Raw genomic sequence first — 25,459 nt, forward strand, 5'->3', positions numbered from 1 at the left:
AGTTTATCTAAAAAGAATTACCAAAATTATTTAATATTATATAAAAAAAATTTCATTGAATTATAATTCAAAAATATTACAATATATATTGATTATCTTTATACTCAATTATTTAGTTAAAAAAAGACAAATTGTTTTTTTTTTGATAACTGATCTTTTTTTTCTTCTTTTTTATCTTTAAAAAAAGAATTATCATTACATGGTTATTTAATATGGAAAATGTTTTTTGCTGAAAAATATTCGTAATACACAAAATTTAGAAAAGTACTTAATTTGTTAATTTAACAAAAAAATGCATAACATGACTATTTAATACATAATATAATATAATATAATATAACATAATATAACATAATATAATATAATATAATATAATATAAAGTTTTCACTGAATTACACGTAAAAAACTTAATTATTATTATATGTACAGTACAGACCAAAAGTTTGGACACACTTTCTCATTCAAATGAATGAGAAGGTGTGTCCAAACGTTTGGTCTGTACTGTAGATATGAATTCAACTGAAAAAACTTGTGAAAAAATATCTTTCAGGTGGTCAAATAGCAAATAGCAAACAGTGGAGCTCTGCAGCCACCTACTGGTAAAAGTTATTTTTTTTACTTTTAAAACTGGATTTTCCAAAAGATGGGCAAAAATCTTACACTAAACCATGTGAAATTATCCATGTTATCCCCATGAATTAAAGTTAGAAATGTGGGTCTTTTATAAAGTGAATTTTACATAAAAAGCAGTTTTTGTATAAAAACCCATTTAAAAAATGTTTATTTATTAATTTATATATATTTTAAAAATATCACTAACCCACTGAAAACTGCACAAATGTAGAGTAAAAACTTTAATAAACAGAAAAATATACAGTACAGACCAAAAGTTTGAATGAGAAGGTGTGTCCAAACTTTTGGTCTGTACTGTAGCTGATGTGATACTAAATAACTCATACAGTGAGGTAAGATTTTTAGGTAAGATTTTGAGGTAAGAACAGTCTTTGGCATAATAACACACTGAACCGTCATATTTCGATCAAACACATTAGCTCCAGCTCAGGCTGTTAGGTCATTTACAACAATCCTTTATTATATCAATTGTTCCACTAACACATTAAAACCGTATCGCTGTACGTGCCTGTTTAAAGCATCCATGCATAAAGACAGAGGCCGACGGCAACACAAATTGATTGTGCGGTGGAGCAGACAATGAAAAGGACAGCCACCATCAAAAAGCACATCCCAATTTGCCATCGGACCGGTTTCATCTGTCAAAGACGGTCCATCAACATCGATTTGATGCGGAGTATGTCCTACAAACCCAGTCTACAGGGTTTACTCTACTCCAGTGATGTTGTAAAAACTCTACACGTGCTTTCTATTTTTGCTCATAATTGTAGTACTCTGCTACTGATGTAACCTGAGCCGTTTCCAGAGAAGACCTATGCAAAAAATGGTTTATTTGCAGCAAACATGCAGTTGATAAATAGTAAAATAGCAAGAATCAAAACAATTTGATGTGTTGACAATGACAACGCAACAAAGCAATATAACCATTAGAAAGCACTGTAAAGCTAAGCAGATTTTATGCAAATGTGCAATGATGTGATGAACAAATAAAAAGCAGAAAGTGGAAGTTATCTGATTCACCTCACAAATAACAATTGGATATTATAGTCAAGTGTATTTTACAGTATATAATTATTACAAATAAAAATTAAATATGTTTAAATAAAAAAAGGAGAATTTTTATATATATTTTTATAAATTATTTTATTATATTCATTTTAGAATTTCCCATATATATATATATATATAGGTAATGTAAAAATAATTATACATGTTTTTATTTTTTGTAATTTAATTTTAATTTTTTTTTTCAAATTATTTTTGAATTGAAAATATTAAAATAATTGTACGTGTTTTCATTTTTTGTAATTTTATTTTAATAATTTTATTAATATTATTATGAATTTCCAATATATATATATATATATATATATATATATATATATATATATATATATATATATATATATATACACACACACATACACACACACATACATACACACACACAAAATTAAAAAATAATTATGTTTTATTTTTTATTTGAGTGTAATTTTATTTGAATAATTTTATTCAGATTATTTTGGAATTTCCTATATATATAAGAAATTAAAAGAATAATTGTGTGTGTTTTTAGTTTTTGTAATTTTATTTAAATAATTTTATTCAAATAATTTAATTTCCTATGTATAAGAAATTCAAAAATAACTTATGTTTTTATTTTAATAATTTTATTTAAATATTTTTTTAATTTCCTATATATAAGAAATTCAAAAATAATTGTACGTGTTTTTATTTTTTGTTATTTTATTTTAATAATTTTTTCTCAAATAATCGTCGAATTTCCTATATAAGAAATTCAAAAATAATCGTATGTTTTAATTTTTTGTAATTTGAATAAAAAAAAAAGTAATTTGAATAAAAAATAAAAATAAATAAATAAATAAATTCACTTTGAACACTGACAATAATGTTGAGACTTACCTACCACACAACAAAAGTTGACTAGCTTCGGCTTTATACCATCTAAAGACTGAAGGAAACAGCACTATAATGACATATCAGACTTCCAAGTATGTTTTAAGCACTGCTGTTGTGAGGCCACAAGTTCATGTGAAATAACGCTCATATTGGGTGGTAATCCTTCAAAATCCAGTAATCTTAAAGCGCTCGGGTCGCAGCTGTGAGGCCAGTTCACCCCTCACCCTCGGGTCACCCGGAGATCACAGCGCTCTTCCATCCAGAGAGCCAAGAAAATTCATTTGTCTGAGCTCAGAAGTGCCAAAATGCAGTGCTACGGCTGAAGGGTTTGTTAAAAAAAAACAATCTCAAACGCAAAATCCGGTCAAAAGAGCTCTGAAGTCCCTCCACACAGTGTTTCTGTCAGACTTATTCAGAAAGCACATCTCTGATGCCCTCTTCTCTGCCAGCCTGCTCTCTGTTCCAGCTTGAAACTGACAGGAGAACAGATTCACTCTGATTTAAAAACAGCAAACATGAAGTACGAGTCCAAAACATGATGTAGTTTGTCCTGAAAGGACGGGCCATTCGAGGGAACTTCTAAAATGACTCTGCTCCCGCTGCCAGACGGAAACCTGAGAGAAATGTTAGAAATCACAAAAACCCTTTGCTCAGATCTAATAAAAGGTCAGCGGTGACTCATGAAATGCTTTCCAGAATGTTGCACTTTACAGTTTGTGCCTGAATCTTTTATGAACATTATCCAGTGCACTTCTGTTTTTGCATCCTCAGAAAACGCAGATCTGTATAGAAGTCAAGATCTTCATTAGACTTCATCTATGAGAAAATCACTCCAAATGAAACTTCTGCCATCGTTTACTCAACCTGCATTGGTTGAAAGCCTTGGAAACGTTGGTGGAACAAAAAATGAGCCAAGCAAGTTACATTATTCCATACTATGAAAGTAACTTTGCTTGTCAAGCTTCAAAATGCCACTTTCTATGAAGAACTAAATGTAAATCATATGGACCTTTCTCACATTTCCAGGTTTCTTATAGCGGAAGTCGTCATAGTTGGGTAAAATCCGAGAGCAGTGAATAGAAGAGTACCACAAATATATTTTTTGCAATCCCATTTGCTCAAATAGGAAAAGAAAAACTCCACAATGGTGTTTTCATGACTTTCAATCAAAAGAAAAAAAAATTAGGATGGACCATTTGAGTATAGTGTTATAAATGTACATAGATTAAAAAAAAAAAAAAAAAAAAACACATCATCACAGTCTTGTGAAAAGGGTCCACTGACAAAATAAAGAGTAGATGATGACTGATGAGGAATTTTCACTTTTGCCTGAAATCTCCATCAGAAACAGAGCTACAGTAGTCGGCATTTGAATAGGATTAAAATCTTTCATCAAAGTTGTCCTAATAATAAAATAATAACCATTCTTGTCTAAGGACAACTTGACAACTTTTTTGATCCACTTCAAATGTTGACTACTCAGTATACAATCAGTAAATACACAAGCCCTGAATCTGAAATCAATTTATGGAAATGAATAAATAGTTTTAATGTAACAAAGTAACTTGAAATGCTGGCAGCTTGGATGTTTAATCCGTTAAAGTTATTGTAACACTAAATTTTAAGTTGTGATAACTAATTGCAACTATCTCTTGTTTGGTACAGTGAAATAAAAACTGATTTAGTTTACTTTGATAAAATACCTTAATAACTTAATGTGAATAATTTATCAGTGCAATGTTTGCGTAAATAAATAAATAAATAATATTGTTTTACAACTCCTTATTCTAATATATACACGGAATGAAAACTGACTTGGTTTACTACAGTAAGATACCTGAACTTGAATCTTAATGCAAAAATATTAATATTATTAAAAAAATATTCTCAGTGTAATGTTCTGAGAAAAAATAAAATAAATAAATAAATAAATAAATAAATACAATAGTTTAGCGTTTTACAACCTTCTTCAATAACTTGTCCTGACATACACTACCAGTCAAAAGTTTTTGAACAGTAGATTTTTATTGTTATTTAAAGAAGTCTCTTCTGCTCACCAAGCCTGCGTTAATTTGATCCAAAGTACAGCAAATAAGTTTTTTTACGATTTTAAAATATTTAAAATATTTTTACTATTTAAAATAACTGTTTTCTATTTGAATATATTTTAAAATGTAATTTATTTCTGTGATTTTAAAGCTGAATTTTAGATTTGCTTCTTAAAAAACTTTTAATATTATTATTATTATTGTTGAAAACAGCCGAGTAGACTTTTTTCAGGTTTCTTTGAGGAATGGAGAGTTTGAACAGCATTTATCTGAAATTATAATTGTCTTTATTATCGCTTTTGATGAATTTAAAAAATCCTTGCTAAATAAAAGTAATAGAGAATGCTGAAAAATGTACTCAACTGTTTTAAATATTGATAATAATAATAATAATAATAATAATAATAATAAATGTTTCTTGAACAGCAAATCAATATATTAGAATGATTTCTGAAGGATCGTGTGACACTGGAGTAATGATGCTGAAAATTTAGCTTTGAAAAAAATCACAAGAATAAATTTCATTTTAAAATATATATAGAAAACAGTTATTTAAATAGACTAGTAGTGTACATTTAAAAACAAAAGCTCAACAGGATAAAACAAAGCCCAGTACTATTGTTTTCCCTCACTCAATATCCTGTTCGAAAACAAGTCTCATTGCATGCTTAAAATGAGTTGTGAATGCTGTTTTTGACCTTAAACTAATTTGTTTGGCAGTAAAAACAAATTTAAACATGCAAAACTGTCACCAAATGTTTTACAGCAGGAAAATTGATGCCTTAAACTGGTTTTGAGCCCGATGCGAGGCGTTTCCTAACACAACTCAGTACTCACATATGATGAAGAGAAGGGATTTAGCAACACCCCAGCACGCCGACGGGCCACATGGATCCAAAAAAACGTGATCTAAAAAGCTAAAACAACGAAGCTCCAAAATACAGCTTAACCAGATTAGAGGCTTTGTCACGAAATATTGTTTCAACAACAGTCCATCAGGGAAAACAGCTCAACAAGCCAGACAATTCGGGGAAACGTTTACATCTGAATGGTGATGGACTGAAGTTTAATACTAAAGGTTAAAGAATAGTTCAACCTGAGCATAGCACAGTTGCATAACGGCATAAAACACTTAAGCTTTTTTAACAGAGTGCCATGTACAATAGAAATCAGGATGCTGCTTCCTAATGTAAGGAGACGGGCTCCTTCTGTGTCACTAATGAAGCCAGATAGAATATGCAATTGATGCCTTGATCTCTCTTGCCACATGCCACAAGGACCTGCTCACCCTGATGAGACACGATTCATCCGTTGTGACACACGCTTCACTTACACAAGCTTTTTTGGAAAGACACCAGTTTGGGAATGAGCTTTTTATCTCAATGTATGCCAGCACAGGAACCCTCATCCATTCATAATGCAGGTCAGAGAGAATCCGAGCTGCACTTACTATCAAGTGAAGACTGTCAAGACTTATCCAAACAGACTAAACGGTGGTTGGATGTCTCATGATCTGCGCTGATAAATAACGAAGAGAAGATCTGCTAAGACCGAAGTTGAGGAATGGTTAACTCAAAAAAATGATTCTCAAATGAATTGCTCACATTGTATGCCAATGGTGACCATCCAATACTGGGAAAAAAGCACTAAGTTTTTTCTCCAAAGTTTGCATCCTTTTTTTTTAAGGCCCTACATGCTTCAGTTCCAGAGATACCGGGATTTAAATATTGGCACATATTGCAATAAAGACAGCTAAAGTCAACAGATTTTACTCACAAACCTATCAATCTCGGTGCTCTGATTCAGAAGGAAACATGATGCATTAAGACCTGGGGGTGAAAACTTTTGGAATTTATTTTGTCTTTACGGAAAAATGCAAGTATCTTCGGTAGCTTCTGAAGGCAGTACTAAATGGAAAAAAATATGATGTTTAGGCAAAATAAGAAAAATGTACACATCTTCATTTTTTTCAAAAGTTTTCACCCCTTGCTCTTAATGCATCGTTTTTCCTTCTGAAGCATCAGTGAGCGTTTCAACCTTCTGTAGTAGTTGCATATGAGTCCCTCAGTTGTCCTCAGTGTGAAAAGATGGATCTCAAAATCATACAGCCATTGTTGGAGAGGGTTCAAATACACAAAAATGCTGAAAACCAATGAATTTGTGGGACCTGAAAGATTTTACTGTTAACTGTTCAGAACAAACAAAGGACTCATGAACAACTATCACTAAACAAACAAACAAACAAACAAACAAAAAAACAGCTGTGGATTATTCAGATAACAGCATTTATTTGTAAAGACGTAAATGTCTTTTCTGAAATATTCAGGTCAAAACTAAATAAAAAAAAATAACATGCATTTTGTTACAACAAGTTTCCTTCTTATTTTGGTCAAATAATTAACATTTTGCAGATTCTGCAAGGTGTATGTAAACTTTTGACCTTTTGAGCTGGAAAAGCTTTTGGAATTTGGTTGATTTGACACGGAATGACCCTTTAAATAATAAAAAAATTAATTAAAATGCTGTTAATAATATTATTATATATAAAAACGGTTTTAAAAATCATATGTTTTCATGTTTATTTTGTTATAATAATGCGTGAATATTATTAACGTTAACCGTTTTACCTGATTTTTTTTATTTCTTTTTTCTTTGTGTGATTTTTGATGATTTGTATAGAATCCAATTAGGGTCAATTAAAAAAAATTCTCATACACAGAATTCAAACATACTGTTTTGGCCAAAATTATTAGAACACTAGTATTTTCATCAGCTAAAAATGGTTTAAAGTCAGTTATTTCTATCTTTTGCTGTAGTGTGTCAGTAGGAAATATCAGTTTACATTTCCAAACATTCATTTTGCCATTAATTGTAATACTCCAGTGAGATTTGACCTGTAAAAGCTACCTGAAAAACTATGCAACTATTTTTGCACCTAGGAGCAAAATCGCTTTAAAAGCACCAAATGTTGATTTAATTTAGTTATATAGAAGTTAATTGATAAAGAAAATCTATTTATAACATTATTTTTGGACAGCATCCTCATTTTACAGCTTTTTAACACAAAACCTTTAACAGTACTGTAGCTTTGAAGGTAGATTTCTTGAAGCATCTTGGAGACGTTGTCACAGTTCTAATAGATTTAGTCTCAGTTTGTTGTGTTTCTTCACATCATTCCAGACAGACCGGATGATGAGATCAGATCTTTGTGTGGAGAACTGCTTGTTGTCAGACTCCTTGTGCCAACAAAAATCTCACTGGATTACTAAAATGAATGTTTGGAAATGCAAACTGATATCTCCTAATCACACACTACAGCAGAAGATAGAAATAACTAATAATTTTGGCCACCACTGTAATACTAGGACTAAAGACACAATAGGGTATTTAAATCTGACGTGGACATGAATAAGATTTCAAAGCTTTGGAAAAATAGACTGTCATCTATTTCGTAGGAAATATAACAGCGGTTTGCACAACTAGGGCAAGTAAATCATTTTAGGGTCAACTACTCCTTTAAACCCTAAATTTGGTGTTAACTGCAGTACTTCAGTTCAAATTCCTCTCAGTCCACATATACGCTTTGGAAGAAGCCTGGAAAACCACAAATACATGTTTAAATCAAGCTCGCCCAAGCGCACTACATTGTTAGTTGCAGCACAAACGCGTCTCAATTTGCAAGACAATTTAGGAGGCAGTAGCACGCATACCGTGAAACCAAGGAAGCAAGTGAAAACATTTTAAAAGTGGGCCACTCTTTACAAATGCAAATGACAGTAATGATAATGAGGACTTTGGCATGGCATGAGACATTAAATGGCTCTCTAAGCTCAAAGCGCAATGAAGCCATCTGTCACCAGAGACTCGTCGCTGATAAATGCGCTGATAAGACGGCATAATGGAAACACGACTCGGACAAGAACAAAAGCGGCGGTGGAGTCCAGTGACAGCTCACCGCAGAGGCATGACAAGCGCTCAGAGAGACACACTGCCACAGGTCTGCTCATGAAGACTGTTTATTATATACGCTGATATGACAAGGAAAAAATATGCAGACGGAGAGGGACTTAATTGATTTTAAAATGTGCATAACCTTTATATTGATCTATAAATGTCATTTATTTAAAATGTGGAACTCTATGGAAGAAATACTACAAAAAAACTGTACTTTTCTATTATATATACACTGATATGAGCAGGAAAAAAATATTATAATGGAGAGGGGCTCAGCTAACTTAATAAAAATGTAATTTATCATTAAAATGTGGAACACAGCAAAAAAAAAAAAAACAATTAGTATTTTATAAACTGATATGCTGAGGATAAAACATGCATTACAATAAAAAAACTGAGAGGGACTCAATTTATTTAAAAATGTGATCTATAAATGTAAATTAGATTTAAAATATGGAACTCTATGGAAGAAATACTGCAAAAAAATCAGAATCTATATTTTTTATTATACACACAATGATATTAGGAGGAATATGTGACCCTGGACCACAAAACCAGTCTTAAGTCGCTGGGGTATATTTGTAGCAATAGCCAAAAATACATTGTATGGGTCAAAATTATTGATTTTTCTTTTATGTCAAAAATCATTAGGATATTAAGTAAAGATCATTTTCCATGAAGATTTTTTGTAAAATTCCTACTGTAAACCTATCAAAATGTAATTTTTGATTAGTAATATGCATTGTTAAGAACTTAATTTGGAAAACTTTAAAGGTGATTTTCTCAGTATTTTGATTTTTTTGCATCCTCAGATTCCTGGTTTTCAAATAGATGCATCTCGGCCAATTATTGTCCTATCCTAACAAACCATATATCAATAGAAAGCTTATTATCTCAGTTTTGTAAAATTTTGAAATCTTTGACTGGTTTTGTGGTCCAGGGTCACATATTAGGAAGGAAAAAATGTATTACAATAAAAGATGGAGAGGGACTCAATTAACTTAAATGTTTTACTTCTATATTTAGGTATAAATGTGATTTATCATTAAAATGTGAAAAAAAAAGTATTTTAGTTTTTTAATTTATGTACTGATACACAGAGGAAAAAATATGGATTACAATAAAAAACTGAGAATCAATTTATTTACAAATGTGCAACCTTTATATTGAACTAAAAATGTGATTTATATGTAAATTGTGGAACTCTATGGCAGAAATACTGCAATAAAAATAAAAAATAATAATTTAAGATACATTTTAATATGCAATTATGACTTGTTTTAATGATGTTCAGATATTTTTACTGCAAAACAAGTAAACATATGTGAATGTCTGAAATGATCAAACATTATATGCACTTTTACTTTTTTATTATTGTTTTAAGCATAAACATTACTAATTTGTGGAAGAATTATCTTTAAAATAAGACAAAAATATAATTGAATATATATTTTAATATTAAATTTTACTTTTCAAATCAATATTTTTTTTAATGATATTCTGATATATTCTTATGAACATAAAAGTTGTGTACAATAAAAAGACTATATCTTAAATTAAGTTTAACTTAATCACCCTTAATTAGTTTTTTTTTATTGTTGTAAGCATCAACGTCAATAAATTGAAAAAAAAAATTACTTGCTAATAAAATAAATAAAAATAAATTTATACATTTTAATATGCTATTTTAATTAATTGTTTTAATGATTTTTTACTGGAAAACAAGTAAAAATATATGCAAATGTCTGAAATGATCAAACATTATACACAAAAGCTGAATTTTTGTTTTTTATTTTATTAGTTTTTTTTATTGTTTTGAGCATAAACAATACTAATTTGTGGTAGAAGTATCTTTAAAATGAGACAAAAACTATTTAAAAATGAATGTTAGAAATGATCAAAGATTATATGCACTGCTATAAAAGCATTAGTTTGCGCTTCATATGGTTTAATCTGTCATTTCACAAGAAAAATCATTTAAATCAATCACTGAAACTAAACTCTTATATAAAGAGTTGTCCTGACCTATTCGCTTCTCAAGATCCAAAACCTCACTTTCACACTTTCAAATCTGAATCTGATCATGCAAAAAAGACAAAGGCAAACTTAAAGCATGCACTGCATCAGCCTGCCTATTATTTAAAAGCTCTCAAGCTTTGAATGACGCTCAGCGGAGATGACCATACAGTAAATCACTCTATTAATAGCATTCAGTGTAGTTAATGTATTACAGTTCTTGTTCTCTGGGTTATCGATTACAGCAGAGACTCGCCTGCTCTCAAAGCCCCAGAGAGCACTAATGAATAACGACTTCAATTAAGGTTGTCTAATACTTCAACGTCTCCGGCTGGATAAAATCATCTGACTTGGAAAGGATCAAGCATGCCTCAACATGAAGCAATGGTTAGAAGTCAAAAAAGGGTCTTAAGGATGGACTTGTTTCTTACAAACATTCAGCTTTTTACTTCACAAGACTGGAGTCATATAGATTATCATGCTTTTTTTAGCTGTTTAGGCTCTCATTATGACGGCACCCATTCACTGCAGAGGATCCATTGGTGAGCAAGTGATGCAATGCAAAATTTCTCCAAATCTGCACTGATTTTGATTATTCTCAGGGCGATTGGCCATTAAAAGAAAACCCCATACTGCTCGACCACCAATGCGCAAGTAAATATAATAATGGATGACATTTACAAGCGACATTTTGCAGGCACAACCTTTCTCAGATGTTTATTACCACAAAAACGAGACTAAACGCACACACACACCAGGTGGGTAAATTTCAAAACAATGGGTAACCTTTGAAAACAGGAATAAAAATGTCAATATCTCAGAGACGGTGCACATTTTCAGGTGATGTGACAAGAGCAATAATGACGTAAAGGTTAGTACTCACTTTATAGGAGTAGGGCATTTTGCTCAGGTCGATTCCATCCTTCACCAGCTTATCCCTTATCATTATCTTCAGCTTGAGTTTTGGATACACCACCGACTCCCTGTGATTCTCTAATGCTTTGATGTCACTGGAAAGTCCAATCCTAGGCCTGTCCCAAGTAGAATTGACCCAAGACTTGGTGCATTTCTGTTTGCAGTCAGTAATTTGAGGGCATGTGCTGTGTGGAAGGGGTTCAAGGGTGAAATACAGCCCAGGTGACATCTTCTTGTCTTCATCTCGGAGTCTCTCCACAGCCCGGAGAACCTTTTCCCGGTGATGTGGAGTGAAGACTCCGATGGCATCCAGGTCAGGGTTTCCTATCTGTTTGCACACCTCCAGGTCATCATATCCATTATCAACAAATGACTCCACATACTGACACAGCTGGAGGGTTTTCAGCCACTCGTAGACAATAGTGGGTCCGTTGTTCATCATTCCTAAATCACTGGTCATTCCCAAAATCCATTCCCAAGTGCATATAATACATCCCTCTCATCTTCACTGGCAGTCCATCAATAGTAAACAAGACTTCCCAGTGATGAACTCACTAATAATGAATGCAAAAACGAGTGTTACATGACTAAACATATGAAGAAATACTAAATCTCAAATCATTTTGCTTTCAGAATTCATGTAAACAAAGTTTAAAGTGCCTTATATTTACCTCAGTACCTTGATAACCTGTCATATGGGAATATAAAAAAACAAGGCTTATCACATTAAAATCCTTTTGTAAAAGTGTATCCTCCGTCAGATATCCAGTCTCACAGCTTGTAAGTTCACAACCGACGCTCGTTTCCTCTCAGCAGATCCACTTTATTCCTCCCAGCATCAGATTGTCAATGGAAGAAACGCGTTTGTATCCAGTGTCAGTGTCGCTTTCTTTCGCGTGTCGGTTTATTTTCTATTGATCCGATTCTTAAATAAACAAGGAAAGGAAAACATAGAAGATGCAGCTTCTGCTTTGCTGCTGCGAACCAGACAGACTGAGCGAGCTATAAGTAATTCAACGGAGCGCCAGACGCCAAATTGAAGTTTCCCTCCCCTTCATTCTGATGCGCGCTTCGTAGCTGCTGTTTGATTTTAGAGCCCCCTGCAGGCCGCGCGAGGAGCTGCAGCGCTATTTGACTGCAGGTATTTTTACAGAGGTGAAAGTTTAATACGTTTTTTTAATGGCTGGCAGACAAGTCACGTTTATGATTTTTTTAATGCTGTTTTTCAATTTGTAAGACATTATCAGATAACCTATTATTTAAAATACACAGACAGATTTTTTGTCAGTTTTAGCTGCAGTTTAGTCCTAGTCTATAAATGGTCATTTTTGACACCAATAAATAAAAATTAGGGTTATGGTAACACATTTTTTAGAGAGAATTAGCATAACTGGCATTACAAAAATAGTTAAAACACGTTTTTAAATGAATCTTAAAACTTGCCCTGCTAAAAAAAAACAGCTAATACCAGCCTAGGCTGGTTGGCTGGTCTTAGCTGGTTTAAGCTGGAAGTAGCTGGTTTTAGCTGGTCTCCCAGCCTGGCCAGGCTGGTCAGGCTGGTTTTAGCTGGTGGTTTCCCAGCCTGACCAGCTAAGACCAGCCAACCAGCCTAGGCTGGTATTAGTGGCCCAAACCCCTCTAAAACCAGCCTGCCTTCCAGCTATGACCAACTAAAACCAGCCAACCAGCCTAGGCTGGTTTTAGCTGTTTATTTGGATTAAGCATCTATAAAATTTATTTAAAATTTTTTTATTTTTTATTTTTATATATGCAATGTTTTTAGTTTCTGTTTAGATTATACATTTATTCAAATTCAATTTAAGGTAAAAAAAAAAAAAAAAAAAAAAAAAAAAAACATCTGTAGTTTAACCTTGGTATTTGTAGTAAAACTGTGCTTATACAAAAACAAAACAAATCAAAAAACATGGTTACTACACTTTCACCATGGTTAATTTTTATTTTTTTTAAATAACTACTTCCTTAATGGTTTGATCCTTTCTACTGTTTAAAAAAAAAAAGACCCCGCACTGAAGTACCGCTCTAAATAAAATGATTTGAAATCCGCAAACTGAAGTCCTAATCTGAATGATTTGCGAGTCCGCTCCGAAGTACTGATCTGAATTAAAAGATTCACAAACCCCCACCGAAGTCTCGATCTGAATTGAATAAGATCACAATTTGTGCTCCAAAGTCCAGATGTGAATAATGATTCGTGAACCGTCAAGATCATCCCTGCTGAAAAAACAACTAAAACCAGCCTAGGATGGTTAGAAGTCTGCATCTGACTTAAAAGATTCACAAACCCGCTCCAAAATCTGATTCGTGACCACGTTCCGAAGCACAAGCCCCGTTCACACTACAAGGGACATGCAACGCGATCCCATTCATTTCAATGAAGAGCTGGCGATCAGGGTTGCCAGGTTTTCACCACAAAACCCGCCCAATTGCTACTCAAAACTAGCCCAAAAGTAGCCCAATCGCATTTCAAGGTCCCCCAGTAAAAATTGCATTCCAGGGGGTGAATACACGTTTTATGGTGGGGTTCCTCTGGTAAAATTAGCATTCCAGGGGCTAAATATTACGTTATTGGGGTCGCTTCAACATGCGGACATGAAAAACAACCCGCGGCAACAATATAAAAGTATCCCTATTCCGTGGGATAACCGCATACTTGGCAACACAGCTGGTGATTTCCGGCGACAGAGGACAAGAGCTACAGAGGCCGTTGGCGATGCCACAACATTCAGAATCCTTCAACTTTATGCAAATGAAGAGTGATTTTCTAGAGCGACAGCCAATAGGAAAGAAGATGGTTGAGCTCATTTGATCGTTCTCCTCTCAGCCCTAGGTAAACATACCCAATATAAAAAAGTAGGCTCTGCTTCTCATTCATTTTTGGTTGTATGTACAGATTCAATTTACATTTAAATTATATTTAGTCTTTTGCCTCCAAAATGTTTATATTTAGAAACCTGATTAGCTGTCAAGACAACCAGTAGTGAGAACGCCCACTAGAAACCTCATCGGATTCGGCAGCCTCTGGCGACATTCAACTGCGTTCTGGTGTGAATGCAGCTATAGACTGTAAAAGATTCGAATTAAATAATTCGCGATACTTAATCCGATTGCGGCGCTTCGAAACAAACGAACTGATTCGGAGTTTCGAAACGCTCCGTTTCGCCCATCACATAAAGTGCTTTTAAAAATCATTACTTGATCGTGTGAATCGCTTGAACTGAATGATCAAAGTCACGAGTTCCAGCGTAAATGACTCACTCAATTGATTCGGTTCTTCTGTTACTCTTTTCGCGTCTTCAGCATGTCTTTAGCATGTACTAATACTGGCTTAGCTCGCTGGTTTTATGACATTAAATGAAATAAGCGAAAAAGTACGATAAAATACTAATATTTCCATTCCATTAGGCTAACATCCAAAACAAATCTATGAACATATTCAGGTGAGGTAACCGGTTTACGACTAACTAGCGAAAACACTATTAATACGACGAGCTGCACCTCAAAATACATGTTTGATGGAAACATTGTGCATTATGATCGAGTTTGTAGCTTAATTCACTATATTTGAAATAGCACTGCAATTCAGTTGGTGACAGTTCAGTAGGAAATCAGTTGAAAGCATTCAGTCATATCATAGGCTACTATTGAAGTGAATGTAATTCAAAATTTATCAGAATATATTTTAATAAATATTTGTGGTTATTGAAAAAGTTGAACACTTATTTCATAGATACATTGTCTTTCATTAATTCAAGCACTTTTCAAGTACCTCTTTAGGAATATTTCTATTTTCTTTTTCTTTAAATGTTAAAAAGTCAAACTCAAGTATTTTAAGCACCTTGTATATTGTAGAAACATGTATAGTTGTAAATGTATATGCATATATGCTAATGGTTTCTACTCAGATTATACATTTACTTTCTATTTCATACTTATTTTAAATGGTAAAATAGATGTGTATTCATCCAAGGTTCTTATTTTTTTTCAACCTGAGAGTTCAAGTTGTAAAACTGTGACATCTAGTGGCCAAAGAATGCAAAATGAAGTGTGGAATCAAAACGGCTGTAAATAAATCTTTCTGTTACATTTATTTTCCATTGCACAGGTATGTCTATAAACATGTTTCCTAAACGGTTGGGTGGCAGCAGATTAAGACAAACATTCATGTGAAAGTCTGAATAATAAAACTGTACAATAAGTCGGCTATGATGAGAAAACCTGCAACCCCACGGAGAAGAACAATCCCCAAAACCGTCCCTTTTCAGGACAGTATTTTTTTTTCTGGAGTACAGCTACAAAAAAAAAAAAAAAAAAAAAATGAAAATAAAAATTCAGCTTCATAATCATCAATAGTAGAGAGTAAATACTTGTGATTTGTTCCTTTACAAACATCTCACTAGCAGGACTAAAGAAAAAAAAAAGGCAAAATATAATGTAGCTGGATGTTTCAAGTTTGTAAACACGATATCATGCTGCCTTTTGTGCAAGAGAAATCAGAGGACGAACAGTACACAGAGATGGCCAGTGATTTCAGACTCTTCAGGTCGTCTTTCTCCCTTTTCGACAGACAACCAAGCAGATGGCTCACCAGAAAAGATTTTGATTCAGTGAGAATATATACACAACCAATTTATCTTCAAATGCGCTCTTTCATTTCAAACAATATAATAAAAGTATTTGTAAATATTTGTAAATTAAAATTATATATATATTTCTATATTTATGTATGTATGTATGTATATATATATATATATATATATATATATATATATATATATATATATATTTCAAATATATATATATATTTCAAATATATAAATATATTAGAATATCATTAAACTGGCAATGAGGTCAAATCTGAGAGTGCATCTAATTTTGGTCCTTCATAAAGAAACAAAATGTTCAAAAGAAAGAACAATGCCAACTACAAAAATATTAATTAATAAGATGTCATTGATATAAAACATATAGTGCAAAACCACACAACTGCTCATAGAAAAGAAAAATATATGAAGCAGAGAAGCTAGATTAGATTTTCAGTTGGTCAACATTGAAAAATGCAATTTTGGTAGATATTTACACAAACACCATGGCAACAGAAAGAGTAGAGAAGGAGTATCTATATATCTACCTATCTATATATATATTTATATATGTGGAGATGCCATGACACCTAAGTTTTAAATGATAAGGTACATACTCCTTTCTGTGAGATCAACTTTCACAGCAAACTCTTTGGAGTCTAGTCAGACCATGGCCACCATCCTCAGTAACTTTGACTGCGTCAGCACTCTCAAGTTTGTCTTCAGAAATATTCATATTTACAACATTTGGCAGCAATGTGATGAACAAAATAAACAAACAGAAAAGCCTTTATGGAACAGTTCACCCAAAAATGAGGATTTGCTTAAATGTTCTCACCCTCAGACCATCCTAGATGTAGATGAGTTTGTTTCTACATCAGATTTAGAGACATGTAGGATTGCATCACTTGCTCACCAATGGATGTGAATGGGTGCCGTCAGAATGAGAGTCCAAACAGCTGATAAAAACATCACAATAATCCACACCACTCCAATACATCAATTTACATCTAGTAAAGGAAATACTTGAATGTTTGTAAGAAAAAAAAATGCATATTTAAGAGATTTTTAACCTTAAACTGATGCTTCAGAGTAAAATACAGTCCTCAATCCATAATATTGTTTTCTCAAGTGAAAAAGTAATCTTTTCTGAATCAGGAGAGAAATCTGCAAAGATCAAACACTGTTTGTAAACAAATATGTTAGTGGATTTTGATGTTAGAGGATTAAAAATGTCTTCATTTAAAATTTCTTTCTTACAAACAAGCTGCTTTTCACTTTAAAAGACATTAACTGATGGATTGGAGTGGTGTGCATTGCTTGTGGATTTTTGTGATGTTTTAATCAGCTGTTTGGACTCTCATTCTGACGGCACCCATTCACTCCAGAGGATCCATTGGCGAGCAAGTGATGCAATATTTCTCAAATCTGCTCAGATACAGAAACAAACACATCCACATCTTGAATAGCCTGAGGGTGAGCACATTTTCAGCAAATCTTTATTTTTGGCAGAAGTAATTCCTTCATATGCCTGATAGGAAAATAACAAGCGTCAACAGGTCTGACAGATGCTACTAAACACAAATAGCAGCAATTTCTTGCACCTCATAAATAAGAAAACACACTTAAAGAAAACATCTCAACATCTGCTTTCAAATATATTGTATCTTTAGTTTATATAAACGTGAGCATACACATATTGTTGCATACATGTATGTTCACGAACACACGTATACGCACACGAGTCGAGGTTAGCATATATTCATGGGTCGCAAAGCAAAGGCAGAAGGTAACGCCCTGCGGACGACACATCCGAGGGCTGCTGATCGAGAGTATGGAGTTGCATTGAACATTTAGTGGTCACCTCCACTGCAGCAACAAACACAGAGATAGATATATTCACCTCTCTGTGAGGATGACAAACTCATGCATTAGTCCATCCCAAAAGGCTTCTTAGAAAACACACACAGGGAAATCCATTCGTCATGTACTTCAGAGGAGGACGTCGCCCGGTACCGTACTGAGTCTCGCATAAGCCTCGAGATCCCCTCGTCCAGGAGCGGTTGCATCGTGGGAAATAAGGAGGAGGAACCTGGTTTGCATATGAAGAATCAGTACTCTCAGCACATTCCAACGGTGTCCCTCGTATCCGGAGAGCGGATGGGTTTCTGACGTGTCGATCATCACAAGGCACATAATCAAGATCATGCCTCACACTTCCCAACTCTCACTCGCGCTCCTTCCCGATTAAAAATAACCTGCTCCTGTTTAACAAAAATAATTTACACGCTCCAGACCTGGCTTTGCAAATACTCAGCAGTTAGTCACCCAGGTGAAACATATTTAAGAGCACGTCTGGGTTATATTTCACCCCCAAAATCGGAGAAATTCTAGTTTTTGCACTGATTAATTAGGCACATCTTTTATCTGTATTTATTGTATTTATTAAAATATTTAGGTCTTAGAATTTTTGCAGATTTAAATAAAAAAAAAAATTGTATAACAGTATTGTTTTCTAAGCAAAATGCAAAAAAATCCAATGCAAAATTTTACTTTTTCTTTTGGTGTGAAATATGAACCAGACATGCTTTTTGTGAAATTCACCTCGCGTTCCTTACATCTTATATATATATATATATATATATATATATATATATATTTAAAATGAACATCTTTCTCCAGTGTTAACACGCAAGTATAGTGTACATCAAAGTCAGAGCTCTTGCCTAAAAGCTCTTTTGAGACCTGATCAGTGTAAACCAATACGTCCTTTAGACAAAAGTACAACAAAATGGTGCATGATCAGATCAGCTGCGCTGCCTATGCCCGTCTGCAATTTCATATGGCAAAATAATCACATGATATGTGGTAAATACAGCAACTTCCAGCCCTTTAGAGGTGAAATTAAATGGTACTTCATCACACCTTATGTAAGACAATCCGGCCTTTTCCACAGCTAACATGATTACTGGGTGAATCTCGTTGAATCTAGTCATGCTTCAACCGAAAATCAACATGAATGTAATATTTTGCTTCGTTATGCAAAATATCGATTTTGGGATGAAATACCACTTGGATGAGATTCATCCCAGTTCCAAAAACAAGAAAAAGCACTAATTTCCTAAATTAAAATCACTAGACATGCGAGCTATCCTTGCTCTAGTGACAGATTATCAGAAGCATTAAGCTTGGCAACGCTGCAGACGTTAGACCTTCTTCTGTCAGCTCTATGTCCCTCTGACCCATTTCTTTTTCCTTTCCGTAGTTTCTTTGCAGACAGAATGGCAGTGAAAATGACAGCATGGCGGATGAAGGTACAAGACAGGGGGCAGCACCGGTGATGGGCCTCCTCTCCCAAGACAAGATCCACGGCTTTGTTTTCAGGAGAGGAAACTCAACTGCCACCGCGAAGGGAAGGAAATCCCGCCCTGATGCGTTTCGCCTGTCCCGTTCCTTCCCCTCCTGTCTCCTCTGTCTTTCCGCAGCTCCTCAGCTCGAGGTAATGCCGCGTGACGTTGTGCTGAGCGCGAGTGGCAGTCTCTGGACATCACAGAGAGAGAAAGATACAGGAAGAGAAGGAAGAAACGGAGGAGAGATGATGGATCTGCTGTCTTCATAGGAAGGTCCGCTGACTCCCTGCAGGGACCTCAGAGCTGGTACCATTTCTTGTCCTTGTATTTCAGCATCATCTGGTGGAGACAGACAGATGGTTTACTCTCTGTGAAACAAATTAGCCAACACAAATATCATTGTTTGACAAAACATACGACTGCATCTCAAAACCTAGAGAGCTGCCAACCTAGACAGCATTTCTGGACATCAATACCAACAAAAATTCTTGTTTCTCAACCAAAATTTCAGTCCCACCAGGGTTTCACAGGACTTTTTTTGTGGCCCAAAATGACAGAATTTTTGGAAGATTTTTTCAACAGTTGCAGCAATATTTGTGGCTGTTTCTGTTGTTTCTGCAGTTAAATTACACACAAAAAAATTCATTATGTACTTATGTAGTTAATGTTAGTGATAACAGTACAATTACCTGTAAATAAAGCACATTGTCATTCATTAAATACTATAAATACTAAGTTAGAAATAATTAAAATTGTTACAATTGACCAATTGTATCACTATTGTACAACAGAGTTTCAGTGGCATGTTAAAACATAAAAAAAAAGTAAGATTACGAGATTAAAGTCGTAATATTTCGGAAAAAAAGTCGAAATTCACAGAATGAAGTCAAAATATTTTGAGAATAAATTCAAAATTATGAGAATAAAGTAAAAGTGTATTCACTTAAAATATTTAAAAAGAGCATATACTGTAAAATTATGTATTTATTTAAATTAAATCTACTGGTTGAATCAGGCATTATGGGGACTAGAAAATATAAGCTTCTATATATTATTATATTCAATAGTACATTTAGTAATTTAATAATCAGTGACACTGATTATATCCTATAGATTTTAAATGTTATGAATTAGAATTTCATGGATGCAGCGGTGTTTCTCTTGCACCTTTTGGAAGCGAAATATCTAAACGTTTTTAAATCAACATTTATTTAAGCAAAATGACTGGAGCTACACTACCAGTCAAAAGTTTGGACAAACTTCCCCATTCTCTTTAATGGGAAAGTGTGTCCAAACTTTTGACCGGTAGTGTGCATCTCCAGTAAATATATCTTCATTTAAAAATGTTGATATTTGAACTGGAAAACGAGACAAAAATACTGAGTAAGAAAGTCATTGTTTGCAGTAAATCACTGCATTAAATTCTGTGATTGCAGAATCCTAGAGGGACTGCAATGTGCTCACTAAGGCCGCGATCACACCGAACGCGTTTTTGCAGTCGGAGGCGCCTCTTTTGAATGGTTTTCTGTTGGCAGTGAGCGTTCTCTGCGCTGCTTATGCGCCCCGGGCGCCTCGCGTTTTCGCCGCCTGCTGCGCCTCGCGTTTTTGCAGAAGCGCTCTGAGCGCCTGAAGTTGAAAAAAAATCAACTCTGAGCGGAAAAACGCCCAACGCCATTCGCGTTCTTTTCCATTGTCCAATAGAATGAATGGAGAGGCGGGCCTTCTGTTGTGGTGACGAAAGTTTACCGTTGCTTAAAAAGTCCGGAGACTGCAGAAAAGGAGGAGAAACCTTTGGTGTCTATCGTGGGTAACCCGGAGCTGTATTATTTAGGGTTTCTGCTAATATGACAGTTTACTTAACAGAAAAAACAAAGATTTTAGAGCACTCGCGCTATAATCCTTTGATTTGACTGACAGGACAGCAGTTTTGGTCGTTGCTTAGCAACATAAAAAAAAAACGCAGCACACTGCTCTTTTATTAAAAGTCACCAAACAAGGCAGTGCTGTGCGCCTCGCGTTTTTAGAACTAAAAGACGCGTTCGGTGTGATCAGGGCCTAAGGCCGCGATCACACCGAGCGCGTTTTTGCAGTTGCAACTGTCATATTAGCAGAAACTCTAAAAAAATACAGCTCCGGGTTATCCACGACAGACACCAAAAGTTTCTCCTCCATTTCTTGCAGTCTCCGGACTTTTTAAGCAACAGTATACTTTTCGTCACCACAACAGAAGGCCCGCCTCTCCAATCAATTCGATTGGACAATGGAAAAAAAACGCGAATGACGTTGGGCGTTTTTCCGCTCAGAGTTGCTTTTTTTTGAACTTCAGGCGCTCAGAGCGCTTCTGCAAAAACGCGAGACGCAGCAGGCGGCGAAAACGCGAGGCGCCGGGGGCGCATAAGCAGCGCGCAGAACACTCACTGCCAACGGAAAACCATTCAAAAAAGGCGCCTCTCACTGCAATAACGCATTCGGTGTGATCGCGGCCTGAAACAGTTCTGAAACAGCCTGTGTGTCACTCTAAAAAGTAGCAGTCATGATGATTTGCAAGTGATCATCTCACATCATGCGCGTGTTTAGAGAAGGAGTCTGCGCTGGTCATCATGGCTGCTGTCCTCTCCTCCAGCTCGCCTAGTTTCTGTCCTCTCTCATCCAGAGCTATCCTCGCCCGTGCCAACTCTCCCACCACACCAGACGCAGCACCCTTCATGCCCTCCATACCACCTGGACCTGGGATGTGCTGCGCCAGACTGCGTGAAGCTTTACCCGCAGACACCTCTCCAACTGTTGGTGAGAACAAACATTACATTACATGTTTTTTTTAATATTTATTATACAGTTGAGAGCAAAAGTTTACATACACCTTGCAGAATCTGCAAAACGTTAATTGTTTTACCAAAATAGGAGGGATCATACAAAATGCATGTTTTTTTTTTTTTTTTTTTTGTACTGACCTGAATAAGATATTTCACATTAAAGAAGTTTACATATAGTCCACAAGAGAAAATAATTGTTGAATTTATAAAAATGACCCCATTCAAAAGTTTACATACACTTTATATGTCAATATTGTGCTATTACCTGAATTTTACCTACCTACCTACCATTTTTTTGTTTACTGATATTAGTTCATGAGTCCCTTGTTTGTCCTGAACAGTTAAAGGGGGAGTCGAATGTGGTTTCATGCATGTTAAGTTATTTCCACTGTTAAACAGTTTCTCATGCTAAACATGGCCAAAGATTCAAAAAACTATTTGGACGTATAACAATATTTTTGTGCTGAAAACACACTTCCAGGTTTTTTTGATCATGGCTCTTAATGATTTCCTGAAGGTTGGAACTCCTTGTATTAGCATTTCTCCCAGAAGAGATCTACCAGAGCAAGAGCGAGAGCCAGAGCGCACCCATCAACGTGCTTCATTTGGCTGCATGGGACTCACTCGGGAAGAATGTCTCTAAAGAAGTGTGGTTTTGGTTGAAAGGTAAAGATAACATTGCTCAGCTTTCCGAAGAACCCAGCATTATGTGAACAGTGGATGATGTAGTTTCTTTATCCTGGGCAGAAACTGAGTTTTGCATTTGATACTGAAAGATGGAGCGGTCCCAGCTATAAAAGATCCCGGTCGTGATTCAGAAATGCAGATGGAAAGTGAAATGCCATCAAATGTCTGTGTTTTGTTTTCAATCGGCACGCGAGTTCTCGTCAATCTTTTCTCGCTGCCTATGGCGCGCCTCCAGGAGCTCGGCTGTTTTCGGAGAGAATCATAAAGCTGTATCTTTCTTTTGTAAATATGATACAATTAAATACTTTTTGGAGATATGCAGGATGCAGTACTACTCTATAGGTACTCAAGATTAACATAAGATTGGGTGAAACTGTGTGTTATGCCACTTTTAAACTGCCCGCTGTTCTTCAGAAAAATCATTCAGGTCCCACAAATTCTGTGGTTTTTCAGCATTTAGGTGTATTTGAACCCTTTCCAACAATGACTGTATGATTTTGAGATCCATCTTTTCACACTGAGGACAACTGAGGAACACACATGCAACTATTACAGAAGGTTCTGTGTGACAGATTAGCACTTACACAGGTCCTCTCTGTCCAAGGACTGGGCCCCACCTCCAAACAAGCCCTTGAAGAAGCCTCGGTTTGGGGCCTCTGGTGTCTCCACTGGATTAAACAGCTCTCCAAGCATCTCCTGCAAAAATGAACACCTCAGATTAAATGTCACAACATTTCTATGCCAAAATGCAGGTATGGTAATAACATAATATGCACAGTCTGACCTGCAGGTTATCGCAGGTTTCCTGGCTATAGGTGATTCTTTGGATCTCAGTGGGCGATGTGAGGTACAGGGCTTGGCCTTGGTTTGAGAAACAGAAGGTTCTGGCTATCCTCATGTCCGTCAGGGGAAGGTAGTTCACATCCAGCAGTGGCCGCAGGCTGGCCAAACTGAAAACAGATAGTTTACAGGCTTCTGAGTCAAAAAACAAAAAAAATCAATGGCTTTGAATATCAGGTTAATCATATTACCTGAGGGTCATGATATGGCCATTGGCACAGAAACAAGCGATACAGATCCCAGAGGTCATCGTCACCACGTCGGTTCTAAGTACGAAGGAGGTCTCTGTAATGTTGTGTTCATAAACACAGTTTTGAGACGGCATCGCCACCACCTTTGCCTGTTTCTCTGAGCAGACCACAGCGTACTGACAGTCTGGGTTCTCCTGAGAAGAAGGAGGCGAGGTGGGCCGGCGTCTCCGTGGCCGTTCTCTCTCTTCCTCAGGAGCGTTGGGCTCATACCAGGACTCGAAAACGTGGGGCAGAAGGGTCCCGCTGGCATCCAGCTGAGCCATGCGTAAAATGGCTCCCTTCAAGCGCACTACTGGACCTGTGATTACAGGAAGTCAATTAAATGTAATTGTATAATACACATAGTTTCAAAGCATCTTTACAGAAAATCATGATCAATTAATGTCTAAAATATCTTAACTTTATGCCTTATGTTTGCATTTTTCAGATTAAAGCTGAGTGATAATATAGCTACATTCTGTGATAATACAAGCAATTAAGCAGTTGAGATTTGCTATATATTCACCGTATATAGTGCTATATATTTGCACTATATATTCATATATATATATATATATATATATTAGGGGTGGGAATCTTCAGGCACTTCACGATCCGATCCGATTCCGATTCTGGGAGTCACGATCCGATTCCAAAACGATTCTTGATCTACATTTTTTCCCCAATTAATTCTTCTGCTGTGCAAATACAACTTTACAATTTTAAAAACATGTAAAATTGCAGTTTCTATGCTTTTTGTTTATAGTTGGAATCTCTGTAAAAGTAGGTGTCAATCTTCACTGGTTTCAAGATTCAAGTTAATTACTGTTTTCATTAACAACTAAATATCACGATGAACACATTCTCAGTTTTCAATAGTACTGCAAATGGCTACATTTTCATATTTGTTTTATATCAAATTTAATTTGGGCCAACTTTACTTTATTTTTTTAAATTATGTAAGCAAGGTACTTTTTAAAACAATTACTTATTTAAAATAAGTTTTCTTCAGGTATCCGAAAGTTTACAGACAATAGTTTTTCTTTTTTCCTCAGCATTACTGCCATTTTATTATTACTGATGAGATCATAGAAAGGCAGCTTTAACAGGCTGCATTCAAACTAATGCACAGCAGTGGCGAGAGGTGACACTTTTATTTACCAGATATGCTGAGTGCTAAAACCACCAGTAATACCAAAAATAATAATATCTTTACATTATTTAGACACCAATAAAATCAGAGACGAAATCATATTTTAATATTTCCTCTTTTTCCTGTTTATTATTATTTTTAAAAATATATATACATTTTATATAGGCTATTTTTTTCTGTGGACTTTAAACTTTTGAATTGTTGGGAAATTATGAAAATATACATATTATATATAATATACAAAAATACAATACATTTTTGGCAATCAGGATCTGGCAGCAACAGCGCGTTTTTCCGC

The 25,459-nt window shown here is 35.0% G+C and overlaps 2 protein-coding genes across 2 annotated transcripts in view; both read right to left on the minus strand.

The window, feature by feature from the left end:
* The window catches only part of sash1b (SAM and SH3 domain containing 1b), a 125,617-nt gene extending 113,147 nt beyond the window's left edge, over nt 1-12,470 (minus strand). The window contains exons 1-2 of the mRNA XM_073827117.1: nt 12,159-12,470; nt 11,456-12,041 (exon numbers count right to left, since the gene is read on the minus strand). Of these exons, the coding sequence (XP_073683218.1) occupies nt 11,456-11,947 (492 nt within the window). The 5' untranslated portion in view covers nt 11,948-12,041; nt 12,159-12,470. The remainder of the gene's footprint in view (nt 1-11,455; nt 12,042-12,158) is intronic.
* A 3,104-nt stretch (nt 12,471-15,574) lies between these two features.
* Nucleotides 15,575-25,459, minus strand: part of stxbp5b (syntaxin binding protein 5b (tomosyn)) — a 29,655-nt gene continuing 19,770 nt past the window's right edge. Inside the window, exons 16-20 of the mRNA XM_073826455.1 lie at nt 23,970-24,327; nt 23,723-23,888; nt 23,523-23,634; nt 21,999-22,219; nt 15,575-19,777 (exon numbers count right to left, since the gene is read on the minus strand). Coding sequence (XP_073682556.1) covers nt 19,736-19,777; nt 21,999-22,219; nt 23,523-23,634; nt 23,723-23,888; nt 23,970-24,327 — 899 coding nt within the window. The 3' untranslated portion in view covers nt 15,575-19,735. The remainder of the gene's footprint in view (nt 19,778-21,998; nt 22,220-23,522; nt 23,635-23,722; nt 23,889-23,969; nt 24,328-25,459) is intronic.

This window comes from Garra rufa, chromosome 21 (genome assembly GCF_049309525.1).
Source record: "Garra rufa chromosome 21, GarRuf1.0, whole genome shotgun sequence".
Classification (NCBI taxonomy): domain Eukaryota; kingdom Metazoa; phylum Chordata; class Actinopteri; order Cypriniformes; family Cyprinidae; genus Garra; species Garra rufa.